A 26,975-nucleotide genomic window follows, 5' to 3' on the forward strand; every position below is an offset into this window, starting at 1 on the left:
AGGCGAAAGCTTGGCAGGTGATCTCTGATAACCGCTAAGTGGCTTTGTCTTGCATGATACAAGACCCTTGCCGCGACCCAGCATCAAAGCCAACTAATATTGCGCGGTCAAATAATCCCGATCCCGATTCAATAATGTGGCCATGGGTGTCATAGGCCACACGGGCAGGTACAACATCGTCAAAATAAATACACATAGTTTACTTGGAAATTCAGTGTATTTCAAGTGATCACCTCCAGTCCCCTCTCGCGTCCGTAGGCCACGGCATCCGAAGAAAGACCCTCGCAGCCCCGCACGATCAAACGATCGAGTTGTGCCCGTTCGGGAGAGTCGGAGGCTCGAGCGTCAGCGAGGAGGCGGATCGTAACGCCCGATATGCGGGTGTAGGAGAGATTGAGCACCTTGAGCTCCCGGAATGTCTCATAAATGCGCCGGACGACAGTGTCGTCGACACCTCCCGCGTGGGAGAGACTCAAATCCTGGATTTTCTCCAGCTCGGAATTGGGAGTATCTTGGCTCAGGACTAGCCCGAGTAAATCATGAATGTTGAGACTAAAGCATTCATCCAGATGTAATGTTCGGAGTGGGGGTTGGGCGTCAATTAAAAATGCGGATAGTGTTGCTCCCGTGATAAACCCCGTATCCCGGAAAATGAGGGTGTGCAATTTCGAAAACGCACCGTCGGGAGGATCCAAGTAAAGAGGCCGCCTTGCAGTCCCACCTTGAAGATGGAGGTACTCGATGGTTCGAGGCAAGACGGTGCAAAAGTCTGACTCTATCGTTTTCCCTCGGAGCTCCAATCGGCGAAGGGGCGGAAGATTTCGATCCTCGCCATCGGCTAGGAAGGTATACGCTTTATAGACTGGAGGATCCCAGTCCAGGCGCAGCTCTTCCAAATTCGGATATGTTGGAGTTTCGTCAGCCTAGGTTAATAAACTGTGAGCAAGGGGAGAGACTGTGGAGGGCTGCGTAGTCGAACATACTGTTCCGAGTCCAGGAATACATAAAACGGGCATATGTTGCATCGAGTGCCTGGGCGAGGCTTGTCTTGTTGCCAGCGTAATGCTCTTGAGATTTGGAAGGGATTTGGGCCACTGTCCAGAGTTATAAAACTCCATAGTCGACCCCTTAACATTCCATAGCGCAATGCGCTCGAGTCCAGGCAGATCGGCCAGTAGTCTGCCAAAATAATCATGTGAAATTGGCATGTCTGCTGAAAGAATGAGACTCTTTAATCGCTTGCTGCCTTTGAACTTGAGATAAAAATCCTTTGAGTCGTGGGAGACCCGTAGTTCGAGATGTTCCAGGCGCGGGCAGCGACTGAGGAATTCTAGAGTCTTCGGCGTAGAGGGAGTTGCCAAGTTCTTAATACTGGCGTGGGTGAGCATTGCCTTAGATCGCCGAATGTACGATCTCACAGCGGTCCAAGGCACTTTTCCCCGGGCACCGGTGAGATCGATATGCATCCATAGATTAGACATAGAGCTGAAAAAGCGCTCCCAGGCCTTGCAGACGCGCAAAATCCCACTAAAAAGTAATATAAGCTAGGCCATGTGGTTAATCAAAGGTCGGTTTACTTACACGACCTCTTTAAAAGAAAAATGCCGGATTATAAAAACTGCGACCTCGAGAGGGAGCATGGAAAAGGGGTCATATCGGTTGGAAAGCATCCTGTCTTCAAGCTTTTTGTGAAGTTGTTCCAGCATCTATATCAATTAGCATATTTCCATAAAGGCTTTATCGGGATTTACAGAAACAGAGGTGCCATACCCCTCGTCGTGGGTGCAAGCTTGGAAGCATTTTCAGGCCATATCCATAAATTTCTTGTGCCTTCTCCGGCTTGCCTTCCAGGAGTAGCACTTTGGCACATCGAAGATAGCCCTGGGCAATCGTTAGTTTTCAATCAACCGAGCATCATTCAGACGCGTCTTACTCGTTCATCATCCTTGGCCTTTTTAATCATGTGCTTGGCGTCACGTCGCGCCTGGTCATACTGTTCCAGTTTACAGTAAGTAGCGGAACGATTGTCCAGTATGCCAATTATGTCTGCTTGGGGCTGTGTCAATGCCTACAACATTTCCTCATTAGCTGCCCTTTTGGGTTAGAATGAAACTGGAGTTACCTCGCCGAAGGCCTCAATGGCACCCTTGAAGTCCCCTTTTTGGTACAATTTCTGGCCCTTCTGTTGGAGGATTGACACTGATAACGGCATGATTTCTGATTAAAGCACTGACTTGACCTGCAAGTCTGGTGCCAATGTTAATTATGCTTTGGATCAGGCAAACGCCCTTCCAACGCGTGTTGGAAAATCGGCACGTGCCTTGCGCGGTTGGCGCGCCCGCGCAACCGGAGCGAACCCATGTTTACTTTCTTCCGCTTTGGATCATCGCCAGCTCCACACAATAGCAACGGCCGACATGGAGGCGCACAATTTGCAGGCCGCTTCGACCTATGTCAACAACATTCTACTTGCTCGAGGCCTGCTGAAGAGTGGCCAGGCGATAGACTTCGCGAGCCCTGATGACAATGAGGGTGGAACAGAGGCTACTATGGCCAAAATTATTAACTTGGTCAACGACCTGGTTTTGAGGCGAGATGTCAGTCGCTGCTTGATTATGTGGTGTCGCATTGTATCTGACATACTTTTAGCGTGAGGCTGAACACCGTGAAAGCCTGGCGACAACAATTAGGGCCCTGCGCGCCACCGAGTCTGAGCAGACTATGGAGATCGTACGTTGATGTGCCAACAGCGCCAACAGAGCCGGTAGCTAATTTACTCTTCGCCTTGGCTAGGGAAAATGGAAAACAAAGGCAACCGAATTGACTCGATCGCTGGCCTTGTCAGAGGCTTCAGAACGGGCACTAAAAACGAACATTTCCAGCGCGGAAGCGACCATCCGAGGATTGAAGGAACAGGTGCAGCGCATGAAAGCCTCCGTGCAACAGGTCCGCGCCCAATGTGCCAACGATATTCGCAAGCGAGATCTCGAAATGCAAAGACTTAAGTCACACTTGGCTGAACGACAACGTGGAAAGCGCGAAGGATTGAGCGTCACAACTATAAACATCAACCCTGCGGCGAAGACTTCCCAGATGCGAGCAAGTGGAGGAGAACGGATTAATGACCCAGGATACAGTCTACATCAGGAAACAACCGAATTTTTGACACAGCTTTGCCAGAATCTCAGCGATGAGAATGATACTCTGATCGAGCTGGCGCGAAACACCGTCGAGACACTGAAGGATCTGCAAGGACTGCCGCTAACAGCGAACGGAGACGGCGAGGATGAGCAATCGGGAATGTCTGCCAGTGTTGGACCTCAAAAGTCTTCCACGGGTGCTGTGACTACGCTTCCTACATCATGCGAAGAGCTATCCGCCCACATGGACTCTGTTTTGGAGCACCTGCGGACTCTGCTCACCAACCCCTCTTTTGTGCCTCTGGAAGAAGTTGAGATCCGAGATGAGGAGATTAGACGACTGCGCGAAAGCTGGGAGAAAATGGAGAACCGTTGGAAACAAGCTGTAACGATGATGGATGGGTGGCAGCGACGCCTAGCAGGTGGCGGAGACTCCGTTCGGGTGGAAGAGTTAAAGCGCGGCATGAACCTTGACCTGAGCTTTACCTCTGCCGAAGATCCCAGCATGCATAGTCAAATGGAGACTAGCAATATTTCCCCAATTATGGAAGACCGGGATGAAGAAGAGCACATGAGCGAGGCCGAAGACCGAGTGGCAGGATCAAAACCAGAGACATCCAACCTGGCCCGACCGCCGTCCAAGCTGCGCAAAGTACCTGAACGCTCAGAAAGGGCACTACGTGAACGCAGTGATAATGCTGTCGCCAGACCTAAGCGACTTCGGAAGGTTTCCTTTACGCCTGGCCTCCAGGGATCTCCGTGTATCTCTACCGGCGATGAGGACGAGACAGTGCAAACGAAGTCCCATTTATCAGACATGGTGACTCACAGATCGTCCAGGCGCAAGGCCGAGAGCAAATCGACCCATCAGGTAACAAAAAAAACCATAATGAACAGCCCCCTGATTTACAATTCTACCACAAGATACTGATATGCATTCCGAGCAGACCAAAGAAAAAGATTCGCAATTGAGCGTCTCACAAAAGCTCGCTGCCGCTGAAGATGAAGCTCGCATCGCCGAGCAATCACGGAGAGAGCGTGAGTCGCGGAAGAGAAGTCGACCTGACAAAATGACCAGCCGGTCCGGGACTCGTCGGCGAAGTACTCTGACAAGCGATGAACTTGAGGATCTCATGGGTGTTCCCTCACGGTGAAAGAGAAGGAACGGAGGGAGGAAACGCCGACGACCGGCTGAAAGCAAATACTTTACCATTATTAATTAGCACTTGTATATACACATTGGGCTGGAACGGCATTGTACATATGGAGTTCTTGCGATATGGCGGTGATTTGGGTGTTTTTGTCCGATTTGCTTGTTTACTTGTTCTTGGCAGAATCTCATTTCGGTTTCAACCTCGGCATCTTCTGACTCGGTTCTCCGCAATTCGTCAATCCTGACCCGATGGAGCTTTGAGCCCTTCAACCTGTTTTTAAAATTTTATTCTCTCTATGCATTTCTCCATGAACTCCTAGTGGCATTCTTGCTCATAGCTCGACGGCTCCGCTCTTACTCAAGTCGTAACATCAGCCCTCGTCCAATTTGCTTTCTCCGCAGACCCCCCACATTCTAGCTTCAACTTCCAATCGAACCTACAAAACTACAAACAGAAGGCCTCCCACATATTTCGGTCCGAAATCAATTGCAAGAGCGCCCTCCTATCCACTCTCCCCTCTCTCAAACAATGTCCTCTCAGACTTCAACTCCCGCCAAAACCTTCCAAGGCTGGGTCGCCCATGATGCTACCAACCCCCTCACCTTTACAACCTTCGAGCCGAAGCCCTTCACTGACATCGACGTCGAGATCCGCGTAACCCACTGTGGCATCTGCGGCACCGACATTCATACCCTACGCTCGGGTTGGGGCCCAGCCGACTACCCCTGCGTCGTGGGCCACGAAATCATCGGGATCGTGGAGCGCATTGGCACCGCCGTGCCGACGCTTGCCTCGTCGCCCGCCTCCCGCGCCATCCACCCTGGCGACCGCGTCGGCATCGGCGCGCAGAGCATGGCCTGTCTGCGCGCAGACTGCGAGGCCTGCGCAGACGGGGAGGAGAGCTACTGCACGCGCATGACGGGCACATATAACGGGCGATACGCGGACAAGAGCAAATCGTACGGCGGATTTGCGACGCGGTGGCGCGGGCCGGCGCACTTCGTGTTCCGCATACCCGACACGCTGCCATCAGCGGAGGCAGCGCCGCTGCTATGCGGCGGAGTGACGGTGTTCGCGCCGCTACGGAAGCATGGTGCCGGCCCCGGGAAGACGGTGGGCGTGGTGGGGATTGGCGGGCTGGGCCATCTGGGGATTCTGTTTGCGCGGGCACTGGGTGCAGACCGGGTGGTGGCAATCTCGCGGTCATCGAACAAGCGGACAGATGCGGTGCAGGGGTTGGGCGCGGATGCGTTCATTGCGACAGGCGAGGAGAAGGGCTGGGCGAAGACGCATTCACGGTCATTGGATATTATCTTGTCGACGGTGTCGGCGCCGGATATGCCACTGAGCCAGTATCTCCGGCTGTTGAAGCGGGATGGGACCTTTATTCAGGTTGGAGCGCCGGAGGAGCCGCTGCCGCCGTTGGCGGCGTGGTCATTGATTCAGAAGAGTGTCAAGGTTACTGGATCGAATATTGGGTCGCCTGAAGATATTCGGCAGATGCTGCAGCTGGCTGCCGATAAGCGAGTATTGCCGTGGATTCAGAAGAGGCCGATGGAGGAAGTAAATGCGGCATTGAAAGACATGCATGATGGGAAGGCGAGATATCGGTATGTATTGCAGAATGGGGAGACCCAGGCTAAACTGTAGGGAACTTGCGACTCGAATGATGGAGGCTTGTATATAGGGAAAAGATGTATAGGAACAGATGTTTTGAGACTAAAGTTTGTGCTTCTTTCGTGCACCGAAAGCATTTAATACTGAACTTAGCTAGCGACCTGGGCAAACACTAGTTTTCAGTATAGGACAATAAAGTATTGAGCGAGTTCTTGATCATTCCTCAATCTTCATTTAGATGCAAATTTGATAGACGCTGTTCATTTGATTCAGCTTCACTGCGGCCTCTGTTGGCTTTTGGTCTGAAACCGAATCCCAAAAACAACACTACTTTTGTCTATTATTCTCAGGTTTGATCATGTTCCAGCCTCTCTGATTGATCGAACTGGTTGGGCTGGCGGAGAGCCCCAGCTACAAAGTTCCGATTTCAAAGCCACCTACGAGTGCCACCTACGAGTGCGAATTGTGTATCTATGCGAGCAGCGTGAAAGATGTGATCCACGGTTAGGCCTGAAGATTGTGTGTCGAGTGGGATACGTGAAAATTCTGCATGAAGAATTTGGGAAGCCAGCCATGAGAACCAAGTACTCGATGCGCTGCTGGTAGTCAAAAAAAGATCTGAAAAGAACCCATAGGAGCAAAGAAAAGAAGGACGGGTAGACTTGATAACTGACAACCTGGTCGGGACAACATACCGGTTATTTGTCCTTCTATCCATCCTGGTTCTACTCCGTGTCAATTATGCTGTTCGGAATAAATCTTCATTAAACTCATTGGACTCATGAGTGCAGCACCCCGAACGTTAATGGTGGGTCGGGCTTACATATATCCTAGGTCAGCGATCTCTACGAGTCCACAATTAAGGCGACCAATTACAGGAATGTCCCCTGGTTTTTACCAATATAATCCTAGTAGAGCGCGGAGCAAGACGGAAAACGTCACTCGACAGATTGCCTTTTATGCATATACAGGTGTGCGCAGGGAATTATGTGGATTGAAAAGAAGATATTGGATATTGATGCAAAGGCCAGGTCCAGTTCATAAGAGTCACGCTCCTAAAAGGTACATTACTTCAATCATGGCATAATGCTCATAAATTGAATGTAAGCACTATGTGGATTGCTCCGTACTACACCCACTTCAAAAGCCCACTGGGCCCTCTCACCCACCATGCTTAGACAAAAATGTCTAGATCGGGAGCAAAAGCTTCAATCTCCCACGTCACTTATGAACCGCAAAAAGGTCGTGTGACCAATAAATCACCCACAGCTGCAAAGAGAAATCCAATAACACTTCCATTCCACAAAGTATCATGCCCACCGTGCAGATGCATTGATCCACCCTGTCTCCCAATTCCCCTCCCTGCTCGGCAAATTTACACAGCAAACCCCAGGTCCAGCCTGCCCACGCTCCGAAGCCCACTTGAATCGACCCCGTAACACGCAACACGGCCGCCTGAAACGAAGCTGCCTGGTCAGGCAGACACGGCATTTAAACTCTGTTCCGGGTTGTCAACCACAGGAACCGTCCACACGCGTGTAAGTGGGGACCCTTTGGGTACGGCAGCTAAACCTAGACCTAGAGCTAAACCGTATATGGTAATGAATACGAAGTAGACGAAGCCGGTCGGCGCGCTTTCAAGAAAGGATATTTTACGAAGACGAGGAAGCTACGAGAGTCTGAGCATGGAGTACGAGGGATAGGAGACTAGGCTTTGTGAGAAGATGAACCGGCTTGAGACAAATAGAACAATGGGAGTTTTTTGGATATCTAAAAAGTAGGAAGATCCACGTAGTGAGTACTAGGAACTCTCCAACTTTCTTGCATTGCAACTACTTCGCCGCGGCGACAGCACTGCACACGTCCCATATGTCCTGCACGCAACTGGTTCTTTATCCAGTTTGTTGTTGGAAACAGTGATGGGTTTCCTTGTGCAGACATTGGGTTCGTTGATTTCGCTCTCTTTCTTTTGCTTTTGTTTTTGTTTTGTTTTGTTTTGTTTTGTTTTGTTTTGTTTTGTTTTGTTTTGTTTGCTTTTTTCATTCCAATCCGAACGGACTTCCAGAGGAGTGGGCTATAATACAAGTGCCGGGATCGTAGTCAGCGGTCTAGTGACTCCGCCTTCAATTACCCTCTGCTCTGAGCAGCAGGTCATTGCCGGTAGCCAGGTCACGCAGATCCTTTTCTTCGGCCGCTTTCTAACCAGCGCGCTAGTAATCCAACAACGCTGGAGTATTTTATCCCAATGAAGAGGCTGTGAGCGGACCAATTATCCTGGTGGTGGCATAACTTCACGCCGCACACATACCCAGTCTCCTGGCCCTTTTTTCGAAATATTGTTTCTGTGACACAACACATACAGGACACGAGCAGATCTCTGATGCGGAATGAGGTTGCTTTATTTTTGCGTAAGACGGGTTCTTGTTGTGGGTTTCATGGCGATGTTCTGGTGAATTATCAGAGATCAATTGTGCTCTTGGCCGAGGAAGATTTGTGCGATAATATGTGGGTTCAATATGTGCGAGGCATCTAGGTTTGTATCGTTGGGCAAAAGAGATGGTAAGGGGCTTGGCGGACAAGGATGAAGGGCTAGGGTTCGTGGTTAGTCAGGGCCCTGCGGGCAGTCGATGAGTACCGCTGTAGGCAGGGATATTCCGAATCTGCAGATTGTCGGAGCGATCTGTTCTTGGCTCCAGCAGGATTACTATCGTATTCGTCTCGTATGAATTAGCGAGTGTCGTTCCGTGCGAGTCCAGTCGATCCCCCGCGAACCCTCCCCGAATATCGACCTCCCTGTGATTTTCAAAAGATATGGATCTGGTCTCGGTAGTGGTCCCCGAGAATTTCTGTCATGGCCCAGTGGACCAATGGCCTCCACTGATCGTCCAAGATCGCCCACACGGCTTTGGCGACCCGCTCGCACCATTCATTAAAGCACCAGCGGTGTTCGAGATACCGGAGGAGCACGCCATAGTGCGCTAGCATGACGAGAGCCAGGGGTTCACGCTCGCGCAACAATTCGAGAAAGCGTGCCGGCAGTCTGATGGCCCACCGGCCGGCAATGACGCTGCTGGTCATGCCCCCGTACACCCAGCTGAGCATGTCGGCCATGTTGTCGATGGCCGATGTGTACACCTCGGTTTCGTGGTGAGAATCCCGGGCGCCGCAGATCTCGTTTGTTTCATGGAGGTTGTTAATCGCGGCCGTGGCACCTTCTGAGAGGGGGGCGCTGGCCTCCTCCACCTGCAAGATGGGTGCGAAATTGCTGTGGCTAATAACTTGGGAGGGGGACCGGATCACTTGCTGCACGCCGCGAGCCAGGACCAGCACCTGGTACAGGTCGTCCACACAGGTCCAGGGGTCTTGCGGGTCAGGAGTATTGGGGAAGCCGAACGTGTACACGACGACGATGCTGGCAAAGGCGAACATGGCTTTGGCATTGGCGTCATTGATATCACCGAGGAGCTCCCGGAAGAGGGCGAGGGCCTGGTTCTGGTGTGCCACGGCCCGGTTCAGATACGCTGTCCGGCGGGAAGACTCCAGGACCGTTCGAGCCAGATGGAGAGCAGACAATGCCAGAATGCCATGCATCAGGAAGGGGTGCGAAAGAGCCTCTTCCGGCACGGAGCTCCGCCATACAGATTCCGTCCGCTCGTCGCGGGAGAGCGTGCAGTACGTGGAGTTGCACCACTGCATCATCAGTTCCAGATCATGGACATTGAGCGCCGCGAGGGCAGTCGTCGAGCCCTCTCCACTGAGCCGGCCGAGAATGCCGAGCGAGTCACTCGCGGGGGGACTGCTAACTGCGGAATCTCCAGGGTGCCCGCTGTCGGACCCAGATGCCCGCGATGCGTGTCGCAACGGGGGCTCTTCATTTGCCCAGAGGAGCGAGCTCGACGAGCCATACTCGCACTCCGAATGGCGTTTGGCACAGTTGGAGCAAATCGGCCGGGTTTCATCACACTATACAAGACCAAAGAGAAGGGAATTGCGTATTAGTCGGGTAGGGTTTCTTTTTTTTTATGTATGAGACAAAGACAAGAAGAAGAGAGAGAGAGAGCGCCTGAGAGTCAATTGAAAAGAGACAACTCATCCCGGCGAGTCCGTACCTTGACTCGTCGCCGCTTGCATTCCAGACAGCCGTGGCGGGATTTGCGATGGGGTCGACGCAGCGCCATGGTCATGCATGCTGATTGATCGCCATGATCTCGAAGTGCGGCTCGGGGGAGAGAGGGGGGGGGGGGGGTAAAAGGGGAAAAAGGTCAGAAGAAAGAGATTAAAATTTAGGGTTAAATAGGATAAGGTGAATTGTGTGGTATCATCATTGGCGTGTGCCGGAGAGGGGCGTTTCAAGGCTGGCGGCAGGCAACAGGATTGATGGGTCTTTGCTGGCTTTGTCTCATTTTGGCTCGTTTTGAGTGTCCCAATTTCACGGTCCACGCTCTATACGGCTTACCTAAGGGGAACCCTGTCGATCAAACAAGACGAAAAAAAAGGCTTGTGTCGCCTGTGGTGCAACAATGTCTTGCCTGGCCGGCCTCGCTTCGGGTGCACTGCCTCGCTGGGGTAGCTCTTCTCTGGGCCAAGCAGTCATCTGGGAGAGACACGGCGATCCAGTTATTGGATGCGACCCGACCCGCTCGCTGGATTGGCCAACAACTGGGTACAGGCACGACTGGGGAGGTCATTGAGGGCCCCATCCGAGGCTCCATCGAGGCCCCATCGCGCCCCCTCAATGGAGGGTGCGAAGGGTCCGATCGGTGCTTATTGGCGTCCGGCGATGCGAACTACATAGCTGGTGAAACCCTCCGATGGGCCCGATGGACTCATCGGCTCGTGGTCGCACGCGAGACACAACGGGGGCACCATAGGAATAGCCTCGTACCGCTAGTCCCTAGTGTCTTCCTTGGCACCGAGTCCGGACTACTTGGCTCTGTCTCGCATAGTGATTCTGGGACGTCCTTTGCTTGAAGGTATCCTCTGGTGGTATCTTGGTGGTCCTGATTGGATCGGATTCAGGAACAAATCACGGACTATCCATTCTCATACTTCTCAATTCATAATGCAAGTGTCGTGAGATCTCGTCATACTAATACACAGTCATACCGCATCATCCCCGATGCAGATAAGCAATAACATCAATCGTAATACTAATACAGCCCGAGTCAGATTGACGCCAAACGCCCCGAACCGCCTGTTAACGACCACCCGGAATGGCACCGAACGGGCCTCAAAAAGGGGAATTCCTCCTGGACGCCGGAATCCGAACTCCAGTTCGTTGTGTCTCTCCTCTGTGCCCGGTTCCTCTGCAGATCGAATCAACCTTCTCTGGCCCCACTTTCGTCACTTCGTATAAGCATATGCACCATCTCAGCACGGAAACTCTTGGCTTTCCAACTCTCCAGAGACACGACGATCTCCTCGGTGCAATTTGCCCTGCTTTAGTTTAACAGCCCCCGCCAGCAGCCCCCGCCGCCGCGCCCCCACTTGACGCTGCTGCTGCTGCTGCGTTATTGCTCGCTCGGCGCAACTTCTCGCGCAACGCGATCCCGCTAAACAGCACCATCATCGGGAACGTACCGCCATACTGCGCATATACATCCAGTTGGCCCGTTCGCTTCGAGAACGTGCTGCCCGACGACAACACCGCGACCACCCGCCCCGCCTCATCCACCAGCTTCAAATTGCCAAAGGTGCCCTGCCCCATCGACGTCTTCTTCCAGGTAAACGTCTGCAGCCCCCGGCCCACCCGCACCCGGAAACAGTACCGCACCGTCATCTTCCCGTCGCGGTGCATGCGCTCCCAGTACATTCGGCCGTCGCGCGGGTCACCCAACCCGATTTCTGTGTCTGACGAGAAGTGTCGGTAGCGGCAGACGCCCGCCACCGGCCCGCTGGTGTCGGGCCCGGCGTAAAAGGTCAGATCGGGCTTACCCGGGGAGTACTGCGAGGTATGGACACGATAGACGTCGCGACCGCGGGTCGTCACGGTGTAGTCGTGTCGCCAGAAGCTGTGGGTAATGAGGTACTGGGCAGTAGGGCTGGAGGCGTACCCGGGCATGGCGAAATGATCGATCGATTTGATCGATTTGGTCGAGGGAAGTAGCGTACCGGCGTAGGCGCAAAAGCCAAAGGGCAATACGGAATAACTCAAATAGCTTCTTTCGTAGAGTTCCGAGCTTTAAACAGCGTCGGATTTAACAAGGAGGGGTATATTTAATGCGTGTATCTGCGGGTTTGTTGCTTGTTCTGGTTTTCTCTCCTCTGCCGTTTCGGCTCTTATATATTCTATCGGCCTTGAGGTCGCCGTGCTAAGAATAATCTTGATCCTCAAGGCTGAGCATGCCCAGCGGCCAGTATTACCTTTTTATGCTTATTGGGTGATATCATCGGGGCCGGCAGGCCTTGTTTCCCAGCGTCGCTTTAATTCCCCGATCGGGCACAGACACACACGCCGGGGCAGTGCTGGGCAAAGCACAGCGAATCGAGGGGGTTTGGCCCCCAACGGCCAACGGCCACAGCCTTGTCCAGGTCATGTGACCATCACTGTTCATTATTGCTATATCTCTATAGATGCTATGGATGCACCTTGTCCTGGGCTGTTTGAGGGCTCGAGCCCAATAGAAAAGCAATAAAGGTCCTATGAAAGGTTAATGATGAGGGCCTGCATGTCTTGATACTGCTCATTGAAGAGCCTGGATCGATATCAGGTAGCAAGTATGAACGACACCTTTCAAAATATATAAAACGCCGAACGTGGACCCTTCCTGTCGATAGCAGTGGATACGAAATTGTATACGAAGTTACCGAAAAATGAAAAGGGTCTGTAATCGACTGATCTCATATGGCTTTGTGAACTGATCTTCCGGCTGTATCCGTATTTTGTACCTATTTAAAATTCAAAAAGGTAGCGCATCATCCTTTATCTCATATACTGAAGCTTGAAAAGCCCCTTTGACGATTTCACAAAACACTTCTTCCTGAAAGATAGGTGATCTACCTTGAGGTAGTCACTCCCTGGAATGAACTTTGTGCTGTTCCTATGCTTTGGGTTCTGCCATGCTCTTGAAACTTTATTTTTTAAAACAAGACTGAATTTTATTCATTGATGGACTGGACAATATGAGCTAATACACTCGATGCTAGGTACAAGAAATTCAATCGAGACTCATTGCATCACACGGGGGCCTTATTAAAGGATCTCGTGTTATATTCCCCCTTATCGACAATACGTACTGGTATAATCTTATTGCCGCTGCGTCCATGCGTTCACATATTCTAATACCACAGGGCGTCTGGTGAGGCGGCGTATAGAGAAGGAAAGCTGCTCCCCTTAAGTGTCACACTGACATGCTATGTAAAAACTGGAAACCTGAGTTTCTCGTGCACGGCTAGACATGTCGTAAAGACCATAGGTGAGAAAGCTGGAGGGTGGCTTCCGTATATGTTTAGCGTGTAATAATATCTGGGCTTGCCATCCTCGGGCTCCTCTGTTCGATCATGATACTCATCGCTAGTAAGAGCTGGCAAGTGAGTGCGAGAAATATCGGCGACCACGTCATTCGATGATGTGTCTCTAAGTACCAGATTTCCAGGGAATATAAGCTCCTCCGGGCTGGGGTCCTGCCACACGAATGGCGTATCCTCCCATATAGGCAACGTGCTGCTCGTGCTCCTATTGATTCTGAGTAGATACGACCCTGGATCTAGATCTTCCGAATGCTCAATCTGGTACAGTTTCAATTTATGGGAAGTTTGGATATCGATACAACACGAGTCGTATTCGCGTATAGTGGACAGCTCACAGTGAGCAGGAACCACAAACTCTTTTTGAGCATCTGTCAGATTCTTTGGAATATTGAAACGAAGATATGCGTTCGACGTCAGGCTAGCTGTTTGCATGGTACAAATGTGCTTTTTACCGACATTGACTTTGTAATAAGGCCACGGGCACCCTGGAGGGTTGAATAACTTGATTTTGTATTTGGCAGAGGGCATCTTATTAGAGGACCACTGATGTGATTCAGTGGTTGACATATTGGCTTGCCTGTAGAGGCTCGAATTTGGATATCAAATCTCAGAGAGGCTGGTGGCCTTTCTATTTAATCCTTTGCAGAAGGCCAATGTGTGACCCACTCGCAAGCTCTTTCCATGCTGTGCAGTTATACTAAAAATACCAACCAGCCAGAGATAGTTCTGACTCGTTATGGACATCCAACAGATATTCTGCCACGGTATGGGCGGTTAGAGGGTCAAGCGCCTGTGAAAACTCCCAACCCACTCTTAAGTAGCGTTATCATTACATGCTCATTCGAATCTCGAACAGATTTTTAATTAATAGTCGCAACTGAAACCACTCGGTTCTAAATTTATTTAAGGAATTGATTGTTGAGTTCAACTTGCCTTGGTAACAGCATGTTGGGCAAGATCCTGTTAGTCAGTCATCTAGCTAGCCTAACTCCCCCCTCCTCCCCCCAGCCCTCTCTTCCCAACCTGACCCATTTTCTTTTGGATTGCTCCTTCTTCCCTTTGCACATATAAGTATAGTTAAGTCTCTCCGCTTTCTGCCACCTTTATCATCCCTGTCCCTCGTATCAGACTACATCTTACACCTTCAATTTTGGGAGTTCTTGACAAGGCATTTGGTGAAGTGCTTAATAGATTGTACAAGTCATGTCCAAAAGCAGGGTGTGATAGCCAGTATAGAAATATACCTCTAGATGGATAAAATCACAAAGCCTTACTTTTCTGCGGGTAAACGTCATAAGCATCCGAATGAAATTATCCTATCGCTCGACTTGCCTATCGATATTTTTTCTCCCTTTTTTCTCAGGTACCCATGGACCCCAGTGCCCTAAAATCAGGCTGGAAAATTAGTTTCACATCGAAAACCAAAAGACTTCATTACTTGTCGATTTGACTGGGTAGATGCCACAGGCTGATACATCGGTTGGATCCAAAAATAATCACGATTGTCCCATATGTTGGGTGTAGTTGGATTAGGGGAAAGGGATTGTTAGGCGGCTAAGTGTTGGGTGACTGCCCAAGAGTTCTCGCATAGTAACTGGTACTTGCGCTCTCTATAGTTTGCCTCCATCACGGTTTGTTCTGATTATATACGCCATCTTCGAATACAAGATTCACGATTAGGCGTTATTCAGGCTATGCATCTCTTGTATCTCCCATTGAGTCTAATTATCTACTTATTCGTCTGGATAGGGTGTTTGGAGAGAAATAGAAGGTGGGAGAGCCTCACCATTCTCTGTGCTCAAGGGTAACGAGTGTGCATTTAGTTGTCTACGTGATGGACGAGATATCATAGAGTTGAGAATGAATCAGTATATAAGTTATAGTTTTAGATTCGTAACCTCCAAGACAATCATCGCATCGATAGCCATATTCACCAAGGCTGTGCTCTTTCGACCGAAAGACCCTGGCTCGCTTTTAATGTCCTGGACTATATCAAACGACCTTCCTGATCTTGGTGAGCTCAGTGACGAAGCCCACTCCATGACTGTACTTGAAGCCTTTCCATCCAGCCTTCAAAGTTTTCGTCACTATCTTCCTTTGTCTCTTGCGCCGGATCTTATTATAGATTGCGAATTGTATCATGGTGATCTGCTGAGCAAAGCGGTCGCCATACGCGCCATCTACAATCATCGCGCCAATGTTTCTCCGATCCAGCCTGGCCTGATCTTCCCGGGCCTTCTCCCTTTTTTTCCGCTCCTCTCCGCTGAGATTCTTCTCATCTTCTCTATGGGCCTCTTGCTTATAATATTTCATCTTGGAGGGCGCCGGAAGCCAGATGGCGGCGAGCTGGTTGTTAATATTGTCGACCAATTCGCGGGTGTCCTTCCGTTTCGGAACCCAAGGGATGTCGCCCTCAGACCGCGGCGGCAGGTTGACCCACGGAGCCCATATCCTCAGAGCGTCCGCTTGTGTCTGCGGTTGTTTAGCTTGTCGGAAAAGCCGCCTTTTCTTCGTCTGTGTTTGGTACGCGGCCTTCCATTTTTTTGCCTTCCTCTTTGCCTTCCCCTCTTTCTTTTTTGCCTCTCTGGCCGCTTTTTTATCCGCTTTAGACTTTTGTTTCTCATTTTTTTGTTTCTCATAAGCCTCCTTGGTCATCGACTTAAAGGTCTTCCAGACAAACCTGTCCTTCCCTTTCTCGGGTTCGAGATCGAAAAAGTAGTATCTGCGCGGGCGCTTTATCCACCCTCTCCTTCTCCATTTGCGTCTTATATTTATCTTGGCCTGGTCGAAATCAAGCCTGATTGTGTCGGACTTGGCTTTCACATGCGTGACACCGTCCTGGAATCCAGGTTTTCCCGAGGTGAAGGTCAGACCTCCCAAAACCTCGGTCTTGACATGATACACCTGGATGTTATTCCGCCAGATTGTATAATACATGCCCCATGTCCCCTTCCGGATGATGTAAACGATAGGGTCTCTTTTCGTTATATTTAGAGACTTACGACGTTGGAGGCTTTGAACTTGCTTCTGCGCTTGCTGCTTAGCTTCTCGCTTGGAATCGTTGGTCCGGTCGTTGAAATCTTGTTTGTTCGACGTTCTGCCCAAAGCTTCCGCCCATTTCTTCTTTTGACTTGACTTTTTGCTTTTCTTCTGTTTCATTTTGTTCCGCTTGCTTTCGGCCATCGCGCCTGTCTCTCAGCCTGTTCTAGCAGGGGATGCCAAAAGAGGTGAAGTGGAAGGTGGGCTTGATGGCTCTTGTTATTGTAACACCATTTCTACAAAAGATAAAAAAAGTGGCACTCGCGTTGGCCGTTATTCGTCTGTTATATATGTCATCACAGGTTAGTTTTCTAATAATAGCTCTGGTGATGCCTTGGCTGAAACCGTAGAGCGATCCTGATCAGAAGCGCGCACCGGCGAGAGGAAGAAGCGCTCGTCCGGCCATATGAAGAAGCGGGTTGGATAGTACAGATGACATGATTGGGCGTTTCTGAGTCAGGTTGCCTAAGGAAAAGGAAGTGAAACACTCAATGGAAGGAAGGAAACAATATGATGTTGGTTCCATGCCCCTATCGCGAAGGACATATAGATGTTGGAGGCAGCTCGGCCAATCAAAGCCATGGATTTCCCGCCGTCGTGGTGTCTCCGGGATCACGTGGATTACCGTCCAGCACGTGATATAGCAGCCAGGAAGATCACGTGAATATAGCCAAGCTCCTACGTAGCAGGAGTCACCTGACTCCTGTCTTCGCGGCTCCCCGGCGCGTCTGAATAAACCGAGTCGAGGACCAGTCAATCGAAAAAACAAGATCTGCCACGAAATCACTCAGATGATGGGTCTCGTTTGATCCTACCATCAATTACCTCCCATTTCCCTCACCCGGTCTCACTAGCCCGGTCTCACTCGTCGCATTGCTTCCACTTTCGTGGTCCGGTGCAAGGTGTTGCGGCCCAAAACTTACTCTCCATCGAGTTGTTGATCCTTCTGACGCCTCCACAACCCACCATCACAGCCCACGATGTCATTCAAAGTCCCATACGATTCGAGCCCGCCCTCCACCCCTGACAAGGCCAAGGGTCAAAGTTTCTGGAGCAATGTTTCAACCACACCTGCTGGTCCGCCTCCATCAAGCGCCAACTCATTTACACCGCAAGGGCATCCGCCGTCAACGGTGTTTGGAACTTCACAAATAGATTCGCATTCGAAGATGGATTTCGGTACTTCAACCAATTCTCTGTTTACCAAATCAGGCGGCTTCAAGAAAGGCGACAGTATCTTTGGCTCCTCATTCGGATCTGATTTCGCCTACCAGCAACCCCAACGGACTCAGGCACCTTCGTCCAGGCCTTTTGCGGCGGCCGCACCAGCAGCTCAGACGCGATTTGGTGGCGCGACCACGAACGGCAGCGCATTCAGCCGGTCCGTGAATTTTGGAGAGTCTCAGATAAGCGAATACAATGAGGAATACGATGAAGAGGAAGAGGAAATGGAGCATGAGGAGGAACCAATGGAGGAGGAGATTGAGGAGGACGATGCGGAAGGTCATTTTGATATGAGTAGTCAAAACCCGCACAATCGTTTGAGCTTTTTAGACTCCACGTTCGGCAACCCGTTGCCCCGACAGGCCACTCAGTCTGCGCAGCGCAAACCTATCTACTCAAATCCCACCGATGCGAAGCGCCCAAAACTCCATGAGCACTGGAATCCTCAGTCTTCGTTACACAAAACCAAGCTTTCGCCAAAAAAAGCCTCCGCAATGCCCTCTATTCTGCACAACTTCGCGGCCAGGTCTCACCTATCCGCTGTGGACGAGCCCGCCGACATGATCATCAACACGGAGGATGTGCTCGGTCGACTCTACGATGAATTGAGAGATGCCGAACACCGGCACGTTGAACTCGATGCTCTCTTGTCATATGTTGCCAACAAACTTGCCGCAACGTGGGATACGTGCGCCGACCGCAGTGGGATCAGCAGACCTTATGGCGTTGGATCCAGTATTGGCCCTGGGGAGCAATCGCCGAATCTCGTTAAGGCCAGCTTTTTGGCCTCCCTGCTACTCCAGATCCACCACCCTTCTCGAGCCTCCGCCCCGATCGCCACCGCCTCCAATCCAGCTGCCCGTGGGGTGCCTAACAGCATGGTTAAGGCTATGCAACGTGCCAGCGTAGCAACGCCGCTCCCTCAGATTCTTCTCGATTGGCTCAATGGAAACCACGCCTCGCAGACTAATGATCTGCAGGCGCTGCGTTATGTGGAACCAAACCCAACCGCTTCATCCAACTTCTGGGACATCATCAACGCGGCCGTACTCCGCGGTCAATTTGCGGAAGCGGCAGAGATCTTGCGGTCTTCAGATTTCAACTATGCCCGATCTGCTCTGGAGGACGGCTTACCTCAACCGGGATATCGTGGCGCTCAGCTGCAGAACATTCAGCGTTGTGTGAACAAAGCCCTGCAGATTCTCGATACCTGCCCCGGTTTCCGGGATGATGATTGGGATATCACCGGGTCTGACTGGACTTTGTACCGGAAGCGTGTTTTGGCCACTGTAAATGATCTGGAAGAGTTCGCCGAGGGCGAAGAGCGGGATCAGGCTGACGTTCCAGTCCAAGAAAACCGGTTCCAGGCCGTTAACTTCGGACTTTCCAACTTTGGGCAGAACCAGGTGAGCTTCACGCAGTCTGCCCGCATGGCTGAAAGCCGGGTTCCCTGGACAATTTACCAAAGTCTCCGCTCCCTCTACCGCATTATTCTGGGCGACACAGCTACAATCAAGGCCATCTCGCAGGACTGGGTCGAGGCGACGATCGGCTTGACCGCGTGGTGGGATGGTGAGGATTATGACGGCATGCCTGGGCTCGACTTCCGCGCCAGCACTTCTAGCAACGACTTCCAACGCTCGCGCGGATCCAAGAATCAGCTTCGCGCGGTGGATCGAAATATGCGAGACGCCTACCTGCGTCGCCTGGATCTGGCCTTTAGCAACGTCACAAATGAACCATCCGATAACGCTGGGTTCCGCGTTAACACCATGAATAGTCTGGAGGTTGGCTTGGCCTCTGTCTTTGAAGGCAATGTCCAAGGGGTTCTTGAGCTTCTACAATCATGGTCCCTGTGCGTCACGACCGCTGTCACCGAGGTCGCCAGTTTTGGTGGCTGGTTTGATTCCGGCGTGAGCAAGATGCCCGGTCTGAGTGAGAATGATTTGATGGTTCTTTCATATGGACAGGGTGACATGTCTTCTGCCCATCGACTTGATAGAGATGAGATTCTCCAGAGCTATGCATTCGGACTGAACGAACGTGGCTCGGTTGAGAACGAGAGTGGTGTCCGCGAGGGCTGGGAGATGGCATTGGAGGTGCTGGCCCGACTGCACGACTCAGTTTCGATGAAGAAAGCGGTCGCGGAGGTTGTGGACAAGCTGCCGTTGGATGATGTCAGCCAACTTGACAAGTTGGTCGTCCTGTGTACCGATTTAGGCCTGGAGGATCAGGGCCGCAAGGTCTCTGAGGTAAGTGCATTTGATGATAGCAGGTGTGAGATTTCGCAATTAGCTGAAGACTGACCTTCTTCCTCTCTTTAGCGATTCGGTGATCTCACCGCTTCTAACTCTGAGAACTTTGGCCTAGCGCTTGTATGCTACGCCCGTGCTCAGAACCGCCGCAAGGTGAAGTCAGTTGTCGACCTTTTGATTTCATACAGCCTGGTGCAATCGCGGGCCTACCCTGCCACATCTGACCTGGACCCGGAACTTCGCTCGATGCTGAAAGATCCCAAGACCTGCCTGTCGTCTATCGCATCTGTCGACGAGGAAGCTGCCCGGATTCTCCAGTTCTACCTCAGTGGCTATGCGACGCTACGTCGGTTCTATGAGATTCGCGATGAGGCCATGGAACTGCAAGAGAGCCAGCGACCGCGCTTCAAACCGCTTGCTCGCCGGCGCGCAGCGGCCAAGGCACTCGTTGCGGTGATCAGCAGCGCTGCAGATAATATCTACGGCGGTCTGTACGATCCCCATCGTGATTCTGCAGTGCAGGTGGACGGATTGCTCGCGCTGCTGGGAGAGGCGCTGGTGTTTGTGAATCGTGAGTGACGACCTTTCCATACATCCCGCCATGGCGCGAAAGAAACATGTTTATTCTAACATTTGACCAGACTCGACTCCTATTTTCTCGGTTTCTCAGCAATTCACTATCCTGTCTGCGATTGAAGATCTGGAGACCGTGACTCCTCGCGTATACTCGCAGTGCGAGGAATGCTTCCGGTCCACTCTGCTCGAGCAGCAATCCGCCGGCCGGGGCGCATCCGACGGCTTTGCGCCGCCCTCGCCTCGGGCGCTTCTGAAAAAATCAGTGTCGTCCTTATCCGCATCCACCTTCTCCATCATCGGTAACGACATGCTTGAGTCGGTACGCACTCGATCAGGTTCCGGGTCTGGACCGGCTTCCGTGGGCAGTTCTGGTGTGCTTGTCCCTCGACCTGGTGACAAGGAAGCGGGCCGTGCCCGCGGATGGGACTGGCGGGTGGGCCTTCCCGAGACGATCAAGGGTGCAGATGTGCTTCGGATGCTACGACTGGGATTAGCACAGGGGTTGAGCTTTGGCGCCTTAGGGTCCGTATAGCATGACCATGGCCAGCTGAGCAGGACTAAAATAAGGGGGCCGTATTACATTCATGTATGACTACCGTGTAATGGGAGTTGGGTCATCTATTCCATTTTATTATTATCGTGCCTTTTTTTTCTTGAGCATCATCTGTACTCCCTGGGTGCTTGGATTGTTCTAGCAGGAGAGTATTCAATAGCCATTCTTGTGACGTGTTAGATCTTAGCGGCCTGAGAAGAGTCGCATTCAGCCGAGGTTGTGTGCTGCCGAGCCCAGTCAGCATCGACGTTGGTCTAGTCTTTCTCTCTAGTCCCTCTCGAGATTAGAGAGACGTATGCATGCTATTTTGGGGGTGACAAGCTACCCTGGCCAGCTGTCGGTTCCTGCACGATGCCTGGTCGCTGGTATCGGTTCTGAGTAGTGTGAGCCCCGGTGCAGCATCGGGCAGTCAGGTGAGACGGTGCTATCCCGATCAAGGTGGACGACGAGACAACTACCTTGTTCCTTCAACCTCCTGCAGCGAACCCCCAAACCCCTCCCTGCTCGCTTCGTCCCAACCCCAGCTGAAGCATGTTTCATCGTCATCCTCCCGCCCATCTCGACCAATGCCCATGGGTCAGATGGAGCCTCAGCCCTATCCGGGACCCAATGTTCTTTTCCTAAAAGAAGCAGCCCCCCTCTGCAGGTCCTAGAAAAAGTCCCCAGAAAAGCCGGCAATCTGGCCAGTAAACCGTCAGCAGCTGAATACGGGAGCCTAACCCGCTCCACCAGGAAAACGGGTCCGCCGTGATGGGATCGAAGGAGTCACCGGGATGAACACCGCTTCGTCGACGAGGAACCGACTGGGAAAACGAGCTTCGCGGTGGAAAGCATCACGTTGCGAGACGGTGTACAAAAAGTACCGTTAACCAAGAAGCACTCCACGCAACGCCTGACCAGTCCGAGGCTTGTATCCACAATGATATACCGGATGCACATGGAATTGAGGCGGAGTTCCTGGCGCCCGATGAATCATCGGATCGACGTCCCACGAAAGCAGGAAAAAGGTAGCCCCAAGTGGATCCGCACTTGCCCCGATTTCCCCTCTCGCTGCTCTTGCTGGGTCTTTCTCAGCCTCGCGCCAGCCATGTGGCCGTTCACCGACTGTCGCTAGCAAATGCTGGTCCTCGACCCGTGGCCTTAACGGCGTGTTCACCGTACTTGGGGCTTGGCTCGCTATTTCCCCCTCATCCTCTCTCCCCTCAGCCACAGGCCCTCCGCACACGAACGCTCCTCTGACGTGAACCCGCTCTTCCCACGCAACCCACATGCCTGGGCACCGGGACCGAACCAACCCGCTCTTGTCGACTTGTCGCCAAACGAGGAAGACGGAAAAAAGTGGTCCCTCGTGGGGCTGACGGGGTGTGGATTCCTACAGTATTTCCTTGAGCGACCAAACATACGTGCCATACTCGGTCGGAGGGGCCTGCGACCAATTCCTGGTTTGGTGCCACGGAGTCGCTAACTGGACTACACCCGCACTAAATCATGCCTGTTTCTAACTTTACCAACATGAATCCCTAAACCCCAGTCCACAATCTGCGCCGAGCCTACTCCTCAGTTACCAAATGCAGTACCCTTTTGATTGTCTTTCTCTCTTGGAATGCCTCGGCCACTGGTTTGAGTCACTGGGCTGCAGTAGATGACCCAGGCGCATGGCCCTTCAATCCCGAAGCTAAGCTCGTTACTGTCCTTCAGCTCCCCATTCGTCTTCCCCGATTGGCGCGCTGTTTTCGGTCTTTTCCGAGTGGGCCGGCGGTCCTTTCTGCCTGGGGCGTCCACCGTAGGGCTGGCCGTTGCAGGATGCCTTGCAGCTGTGAGTCGATCGTCGGGGACCAGATTGGCATCGGCATGGGAATTGCTTTCTGTATATAACATCTTGGGGGCCGGGCTCTAAGCTGGAACCCCTCTCTTTTCTCTTGCTCCATCAACAGTCTCGTGTGCCTTTCGTTTCATCGCGGTCCTTTCGTTGCTACGAACGTGCCGTTCTTCTTTCTTTCTCCCTTCTCTTTTCACTTCTCTTCGCCTTCCCTCCTTCTACCGGTCTCCACCGGCTGCAATTCTCATAGCCTAATATCTGAACTGGTTCTTGACACGCTCTTCGCTCTCTCTAACCAATCTTCATTGCATATTTGAACCGCACACTCAATTCATTATTTTCTGTTTTGTGGCATCCGCATTTTCCGCGAGCCCAGCAAAGTTACCCACCAAGCCCGCACGTTACCAGACTAGTTCTTTCTATACGACCTGTTTAATCCCAAACCCTTCCATCGGAAGTCGCCGTCACCATGTGTTACAAAGTTGTCGAGCGCTACTCCGTCTGCAAGTGCATCTACTTCCAACACTCCATTGATCCTTGCTCCGCCTATGGCCAGCACGGCCACTCCGTCCAAGAAAAGACCGTGCTCGTCGGGTATGCCTGCTCGAGACACTCCGCACGCGGGTCACCCGCCTCACCCAACGCCGGTCGTTGGCCTGATTCCGGGTACTCCAGCTCCAAGGGGTCGTATCGGTAAATGAGTGGCTCGAGTGTTCTGAACGGATGGGAAGCCCTTTCCTCTATCTGCGGTGGTCTGCTGGATAGATGAATCGCATAAGGGGTGGGGTGAAGTCCGTGATGAGCAAGAAGCCTTTATGACTACCAATGACCAAGGCCGCGACGAGAGACGCGCATCCGAGCACGGATTCCACGAATTTTCTTTTCTTTCTTTAATCGTGTGAAGGAGGGCAGGTTATGACTCGATGCGCAATAAGGACGAGATGCATGGCAATGAGGAAAACGAAACGAACATTATTCGAATGAAGACATCGGCGCCGCTCTCTGGGAGAGCCGGCTATGTATAATTCCAGCCCCGTCGCTTCGATTTCCCTCACTCCGAGCCTTGGGTTGCGCCAGTGCAGGTCACTGGCTTGAACTACCGGACTTGTGCTCCTTTTCATGGTGTCTGGATCTTGACGTCAATTCCCGGGGAATTGCATGTATGCGAAAGGTCTGTTCGTGGTGTTTATTTTCTGGAAGAATAATCGCCATGAAGCAGTGACGCTAGATCCAGGGAGGCCGCGTGAAGTGTGGGATGAAGAGCACGACGACACCGCAGGGACGGCAATGTATAGTACATCGACTGGATCTCTCATGTTGGGACTGGGTTTTCGAGGTGAGAGAGGCTGGTCTGCGGACTCTGGTAGCCGCTGGCATATTGTTTTTGTTTACTTGTCGAGTTTTTTTAAGGCAGGGTTTGCTGTCGGCCGGTCTGGCAAACTTTGCATTTCATCGCATTCGTTACATGTATCTACTAGAGCGGGTTGTCCGGATAAACAAGAGCATTGCGATACTATCTTTGATCCACAGATATTTCAATGAAATACACATACAGAGACTCAATATAATTCCATTAGGTGCACATGTATGTATCAAGACAGTGGCCGCTTTTCGAGAGCGCTCAGGATCAGGCTCTCCGAGTAGTTTTTATCCTTCTTTGCGATAACCAGGACTGATTTTGAAGCCTGAGTAGGCTGGTATTAGTCAGAGGTGAACATAAGTATTCAATAGTGCCACTAGTAGACTCTTGAGTATCCAATCAGCTGGCTATTAGAGCGGCACTCCTCTTGGCGGGCCGGTGACCATCTGGAGAATTGGAGGCAAATATGGCCTTGATATACTTATTGTGATAGGAGACCCTGAAAATAAAGCAGCCTGTCGCTTTTTTACACTGACACTCCCCTTTCAGCAACCGGCACACCGCCATTTGTCACTGCCAACACAGTCTTGTTTCATCCTGATGGCATTACTCGCCAGGAATGCCCTTTGGCAGTTAGTCGGCCTTGCCTGCGCCTTCCAGTCCGGTAAACACCATATTACGCTATGACAGATCTAAATTCTGTAATGTGGCCTATATGTTGGATTAGGTCCAATCTCACAAATGCTCCATTCTAGCAAGACCCAAGAGTTCTCCATCGGATTGAAATCTAGTAAGTGTGGAGGTCAAGACGTCTAAGCAGAAAAATATAACAGAGGGGATAGTTCAGACGTCCGGGATCCTCAACTGATGTCAAGTTCAGAATGGACTGATTGATAGGAGGTAGGAAATGGAGACAGGAGAAGAAGTGGGTTTAATTTAGTAGTAATGGAAAGAAAACAGAAATGGAACATCTCGACAACAATTTCAATCAGTCCGAATCATCTCCAGCTGCAGTGTTCTTCTGTATCTTGGGATGATACACCTTCGCCATATCGGCAGTGAAGTCACAAATTGATTGACGGACTTTTTTGATGTTGTTTCTTGTGATCATTGGATAGCTCAAAAGCTGTGCACCTATGAAGAGATTTCTAACGTCTCTACCGGTGAACTTGCTCCGAGCCAACGTCCTGGCTCCTCCATCCTCAAACCATTTCCTGATATTCTCCCTTTCTCCAGGAACACAATTTGTGTCATTGAGCTGATCGAAGAATGTATTCCAGACTTTTCCAATGTTTACCTCATTTAACTCTTTATATCTGACAGCATAATGAATACGGGACCTAACGGCAGGGTCCATGGTGACTGGGCGGTTGGTTGTCATGATAAGCACTCCACGGAAATACTCAAGCTCCCGAAGAAGGACGGATACAAGAGCGTTTTGGTCAATTTCACTGCGCTTGCGATCTTGTAGAAAGACATCTGCCTCGTCACTTTCGTTTGCTATCAGTATAAACCAAACATCATCCACGTGGAGGGAGGTCTTACAGAAGAAGCAGGGCTCCCCATGAAGAAGACATTTCAAACCGCCTTTTAAAAACTTCACTAACCTGGTTTGGATTTTTGTGTTCCAAGTCCGAAGCATCAATTCTGAGAAGGGGTCGTTTTAAAGCCAGAGAAAGGGTTTCTGCAGTCATTGTTTTCCCCACCCCAGGGACCCCTAGTACAATGTATGAGTAAGATTATACCCTTTTCATGTGCGTCAATGGATTGGACATCATACCATGAAGGAAAATGACTAAGCCTTCTCCTTTTCCATGAGTGAAATCGTGAATGTCCCGTCCACCGTCATCCTTCGCAATCTTACGCCTCTCGCGGTCAAAATGTGAGGTCACCATAGCTCTGATATTTCTCTTGTGATCGTCGTCCAGTGCTAATTTCTTCCAGCCTTCCTCGTTGTTAATATCATTTGTCTCTTTTAAATTATTCACAAGCACCTGTGCCCATTTTTTGACGTCGAGAACGAAAGCGTGAAGACGCGGGGGTAGAAGCATAGACATTTCATTTGCGATTGAATCATCGCCGCCGGGGCCCCTGAAAGACTCTTCAAATAATGAATATTGCCCATCATTATCGCATAGTTGGCATTTGCAATGTGCCCTTGGCACTGAAATGAGTCTTCCAAAGGAGTTTGGGTGGAATTTGCCCATTGAATGAATTCCTGTTGAGTGAAGCTTGCAGAGAGTCGAGTCGAGAATGACAGACATTGAGAAAGCATCCGAGTCGCTGAATTCAATATCGCCTTGAGAATCACTGCTTGGAAATAGCTCACCCGATGTTTTTGGGAATAAAACGAATGAGTCAGTTCTATAAACTGGTTGTGCAACCATATGGTTGGGAATGCAGCGTTGTCGAAATAGCTTTCCCCTCTCGGTTAAAGTCTGTTCAAGGTCTCTGCCACTAACTCCATCCTGACAATACAATTTAATAGGACAGCAAGGTAGCTCTGGGATTGATTTGAATCCCTCATATTTTGGGATTCTGAAATCAAACACATGTCTAACCAGACCGCTACCATCCCAGTCATATGTCCAGCATATTAGCACGAAATTTGTGTTAGATCCCAATGTAGACTCCTCTTTGGAATGTTGCTGAACATGAAACACTTGCGGGGAGTTTTTGAATGGATTAGCGATGACACGGGAACCGTAAGGAAAAAGGGTCCAAATCATGTTGAAGCTTATCTTTCCTTCTCTCATGACAGACTCAAG

General features: G+C 51.1%; 10 protein-coding genes across 10 annotated transcripts; 4 read left to right on the plus strand and 6 right to left on the minus strand.

The window, feature by feature from the left end:
* Window positions 1–221: 221 nt before the first annotated feature.
* N7462_000185 (Leucine Rich Repeat domain protein) lies at window positions 222–2,212 on the minus strand (the record flags this gene model as incomplete). The annotated part of the gene is made up of 6 exons (XM_057071911.1): window positions 222–923; window positions 984–1,527; window positions 1,582–1,706; window positions 1,771–1,881; window positions 1,934–2,068; window positions 2,123–2,212. 6 exons carry the CDS (start codon window positions 2,210–2,212, stop codon window positions 222–224), a joined length of 1,707 nt encoding a protein of 568 aa, XP_056938441.1.
* Window positions 2,213–2,417: 205 nt separating this feature from the next.
* N7462_000186 (uncharacterized protein) lies at window positions 2,418–4,294 on the plus strand (the record flags this gene model as incomplete). Its single annotated transcript, XM_057071912.1, has 4 exons — window positions 2,418–2,597; window positions 2,650–2,730; window positions 2,794–4,011; window positions 4,088–4,294. The coding sequence occupies 4 exons, from the start codon at window positions 2,418–2,420 to the stop codon at window positions 4,292–4,294; spliced, it is 1,686 nt and encodes a 561-aa protein (XP_056938442.1).
* A 528-nt stretch (window positions 4,295–4,822) lies between these two features.
* N7462_000187 (NAD(P)-dependent alcohol dehydrogenase) lies at window positions 4,823–5,944 on the plus strand (the record flags this gene model as incomplete). Its single annotated transcript, XM_057071913.1, has 1 exon — window positions 4,823–5,944. The coding sequence occupies one exon, from the start codon at window positions 4,823–4,825 to the stop codon at window positions 5,942–5,944; it is 1,122 nt and encodes a 373-aa protein (XP_056938443.1).
* Window positions 5,945–8,713: 2,769 nt separating this feature from the next.
* Window positions 8,714–10,089, minus strand: N7462_000188 (Zn(II)2Cys6 transcription factor domain-containing protein; the record flags this gene model as incomplete). Its single annotated transcript, XM_057071914.1, has 2 exons — window positions 8,714–9,874; window positions 10,021–10,089. 2 exons carry the CDS (start codon window positions 10,087–10,089, stop codon window positions 8,714–8,716), a joined length of 1,230 nt encoding a protein of 409 aa, XP_056938444.1.
* A 1,268-nt stretch (window positions 10,090–11,357) lies between these two features.
* N7462_000189 (uncharacterized protein) lies at window positions 11,358–11,972 on the minus strand (the record flags this gene model as incomplete). The annotated part of the gene is made up of 1 exon (XM_057071915.1): window positions 11,358–11,972. One exon carries the CDS (start codon window positions 11,970–11,972, stop codon window positions 11,358–11,360), a length of 615 nt encoding a protein of 204 aa, XP_056938445.1.
* A 3,401-nt stretch (window positions 11,973–15,373) lies between these two features.
* On the minus strand, window positions 15,374–16,564 carry N7462_000190 (uncharacterized protein; the record flags this gene model as incomplete). The annotated part of the gene is made up of 1 exon (XM_057071916.1): window positions 15,374–16,564. The coding sequence occupies one exon, from the start codon at window positions 16,562–16,564 to the stop codon at window positions 15,374–15,376; it is 1,191 nt and encodes a 396-aa protein (XP_056938446.1).
* An 836-nt stretch (window positions 16,565–17,400) lies between these two features.
* Window positions 17,401–21,007, plus strand: N7462_000191 (putative nuclear pore complex subunit Nup85; the record flags this gene model as incomplete). Its single annotated transcript, XM_057071917.1, has 3 exons — window positions 17,401–19,896; window positions 19,969–20,470; window positions 20,541–21,007. The coding sequence occupies 3 exons, from the start codon at window positions 17,401–17,403 to the stop codon at window positions 21,005–21,007; spliced, it is 3,465 nt and encodes a 1,154-aa protein (XP_056938447.1).
* Window positions 21,008–22,585: 1,578 nt separating this feature from the next.
* Window positions 22,586–22,906, minus strand: N7462_000192 (uncharacterized protein; the record flags this gene model as incomplete). Its single annotated transcript, XM_057071918.1, has 1 exon — window positions 22,586–22,906. One exon carries the CDS (start codon window positions 22,904–22,906, stop codon window positions 22,586–22,588), a length of 321 nt encoding a protein of 106 aa, XP_056938448.1.
* A 410-nt stretch (window positions 22,907–23,316) lies between these two features.
* Window positions 23,317–23,544, plus strand: N7462_000193 (uncharacterized protein; the record flags this gene model as incomplete). The annotated part of the gene is made up of 1 exon (XM_057071919.1): window positions 23,317–23,544. The coding sequence occupies one exon, from the start codon at window positions 23,317–23,319 to the stop codon at window positions 23,542–23,544; it is 228 nt and encodes a 75-aa protein (XP_056938449.1).
* Window positions 23,545–25,195: 1,651 nt separating this feature from the next.
* On the minus strand, window positions 25,196–26,936 carry N7462_000194 (P-loop containing nucleoside triphosphate hydrolase protein; the record flags this gene model as incomplete). Its single annotated transcript, XM_057071920.1, has 3 exons — window positions 25,196–25,697; window positions 25,753–25,924; window positions 25,988–26,936. The coding sequence occupies 3 exons, from the start codon at window positions 26,934–26,936 to the stop codon at window positions 25,196–25,198; spliced, it is 1,623 nt and encodes a 540-aa protein (XP_056938450.1).
* Between the last annotated feature and the right edge of the window lie 39 nt (window positions 26,937–26,975).

The sequence above is a fragment of the Penicillium macrosclerotiorum genome, assembly GCF_028827735.1.
Source record: "Penicillium macrosclerotiorum strain IBT 26536 chromosome Unknown utg000001l_segment0_segment0, whole genome shotgun sequence".
Taxonomy (NCBI): Eukaryota; Fungi; Ascomycota; class Eurotiomycetes; order Eurotiales; family Aspergillaceae; genus Penicillium; species Penicillium macrosclerotiorum.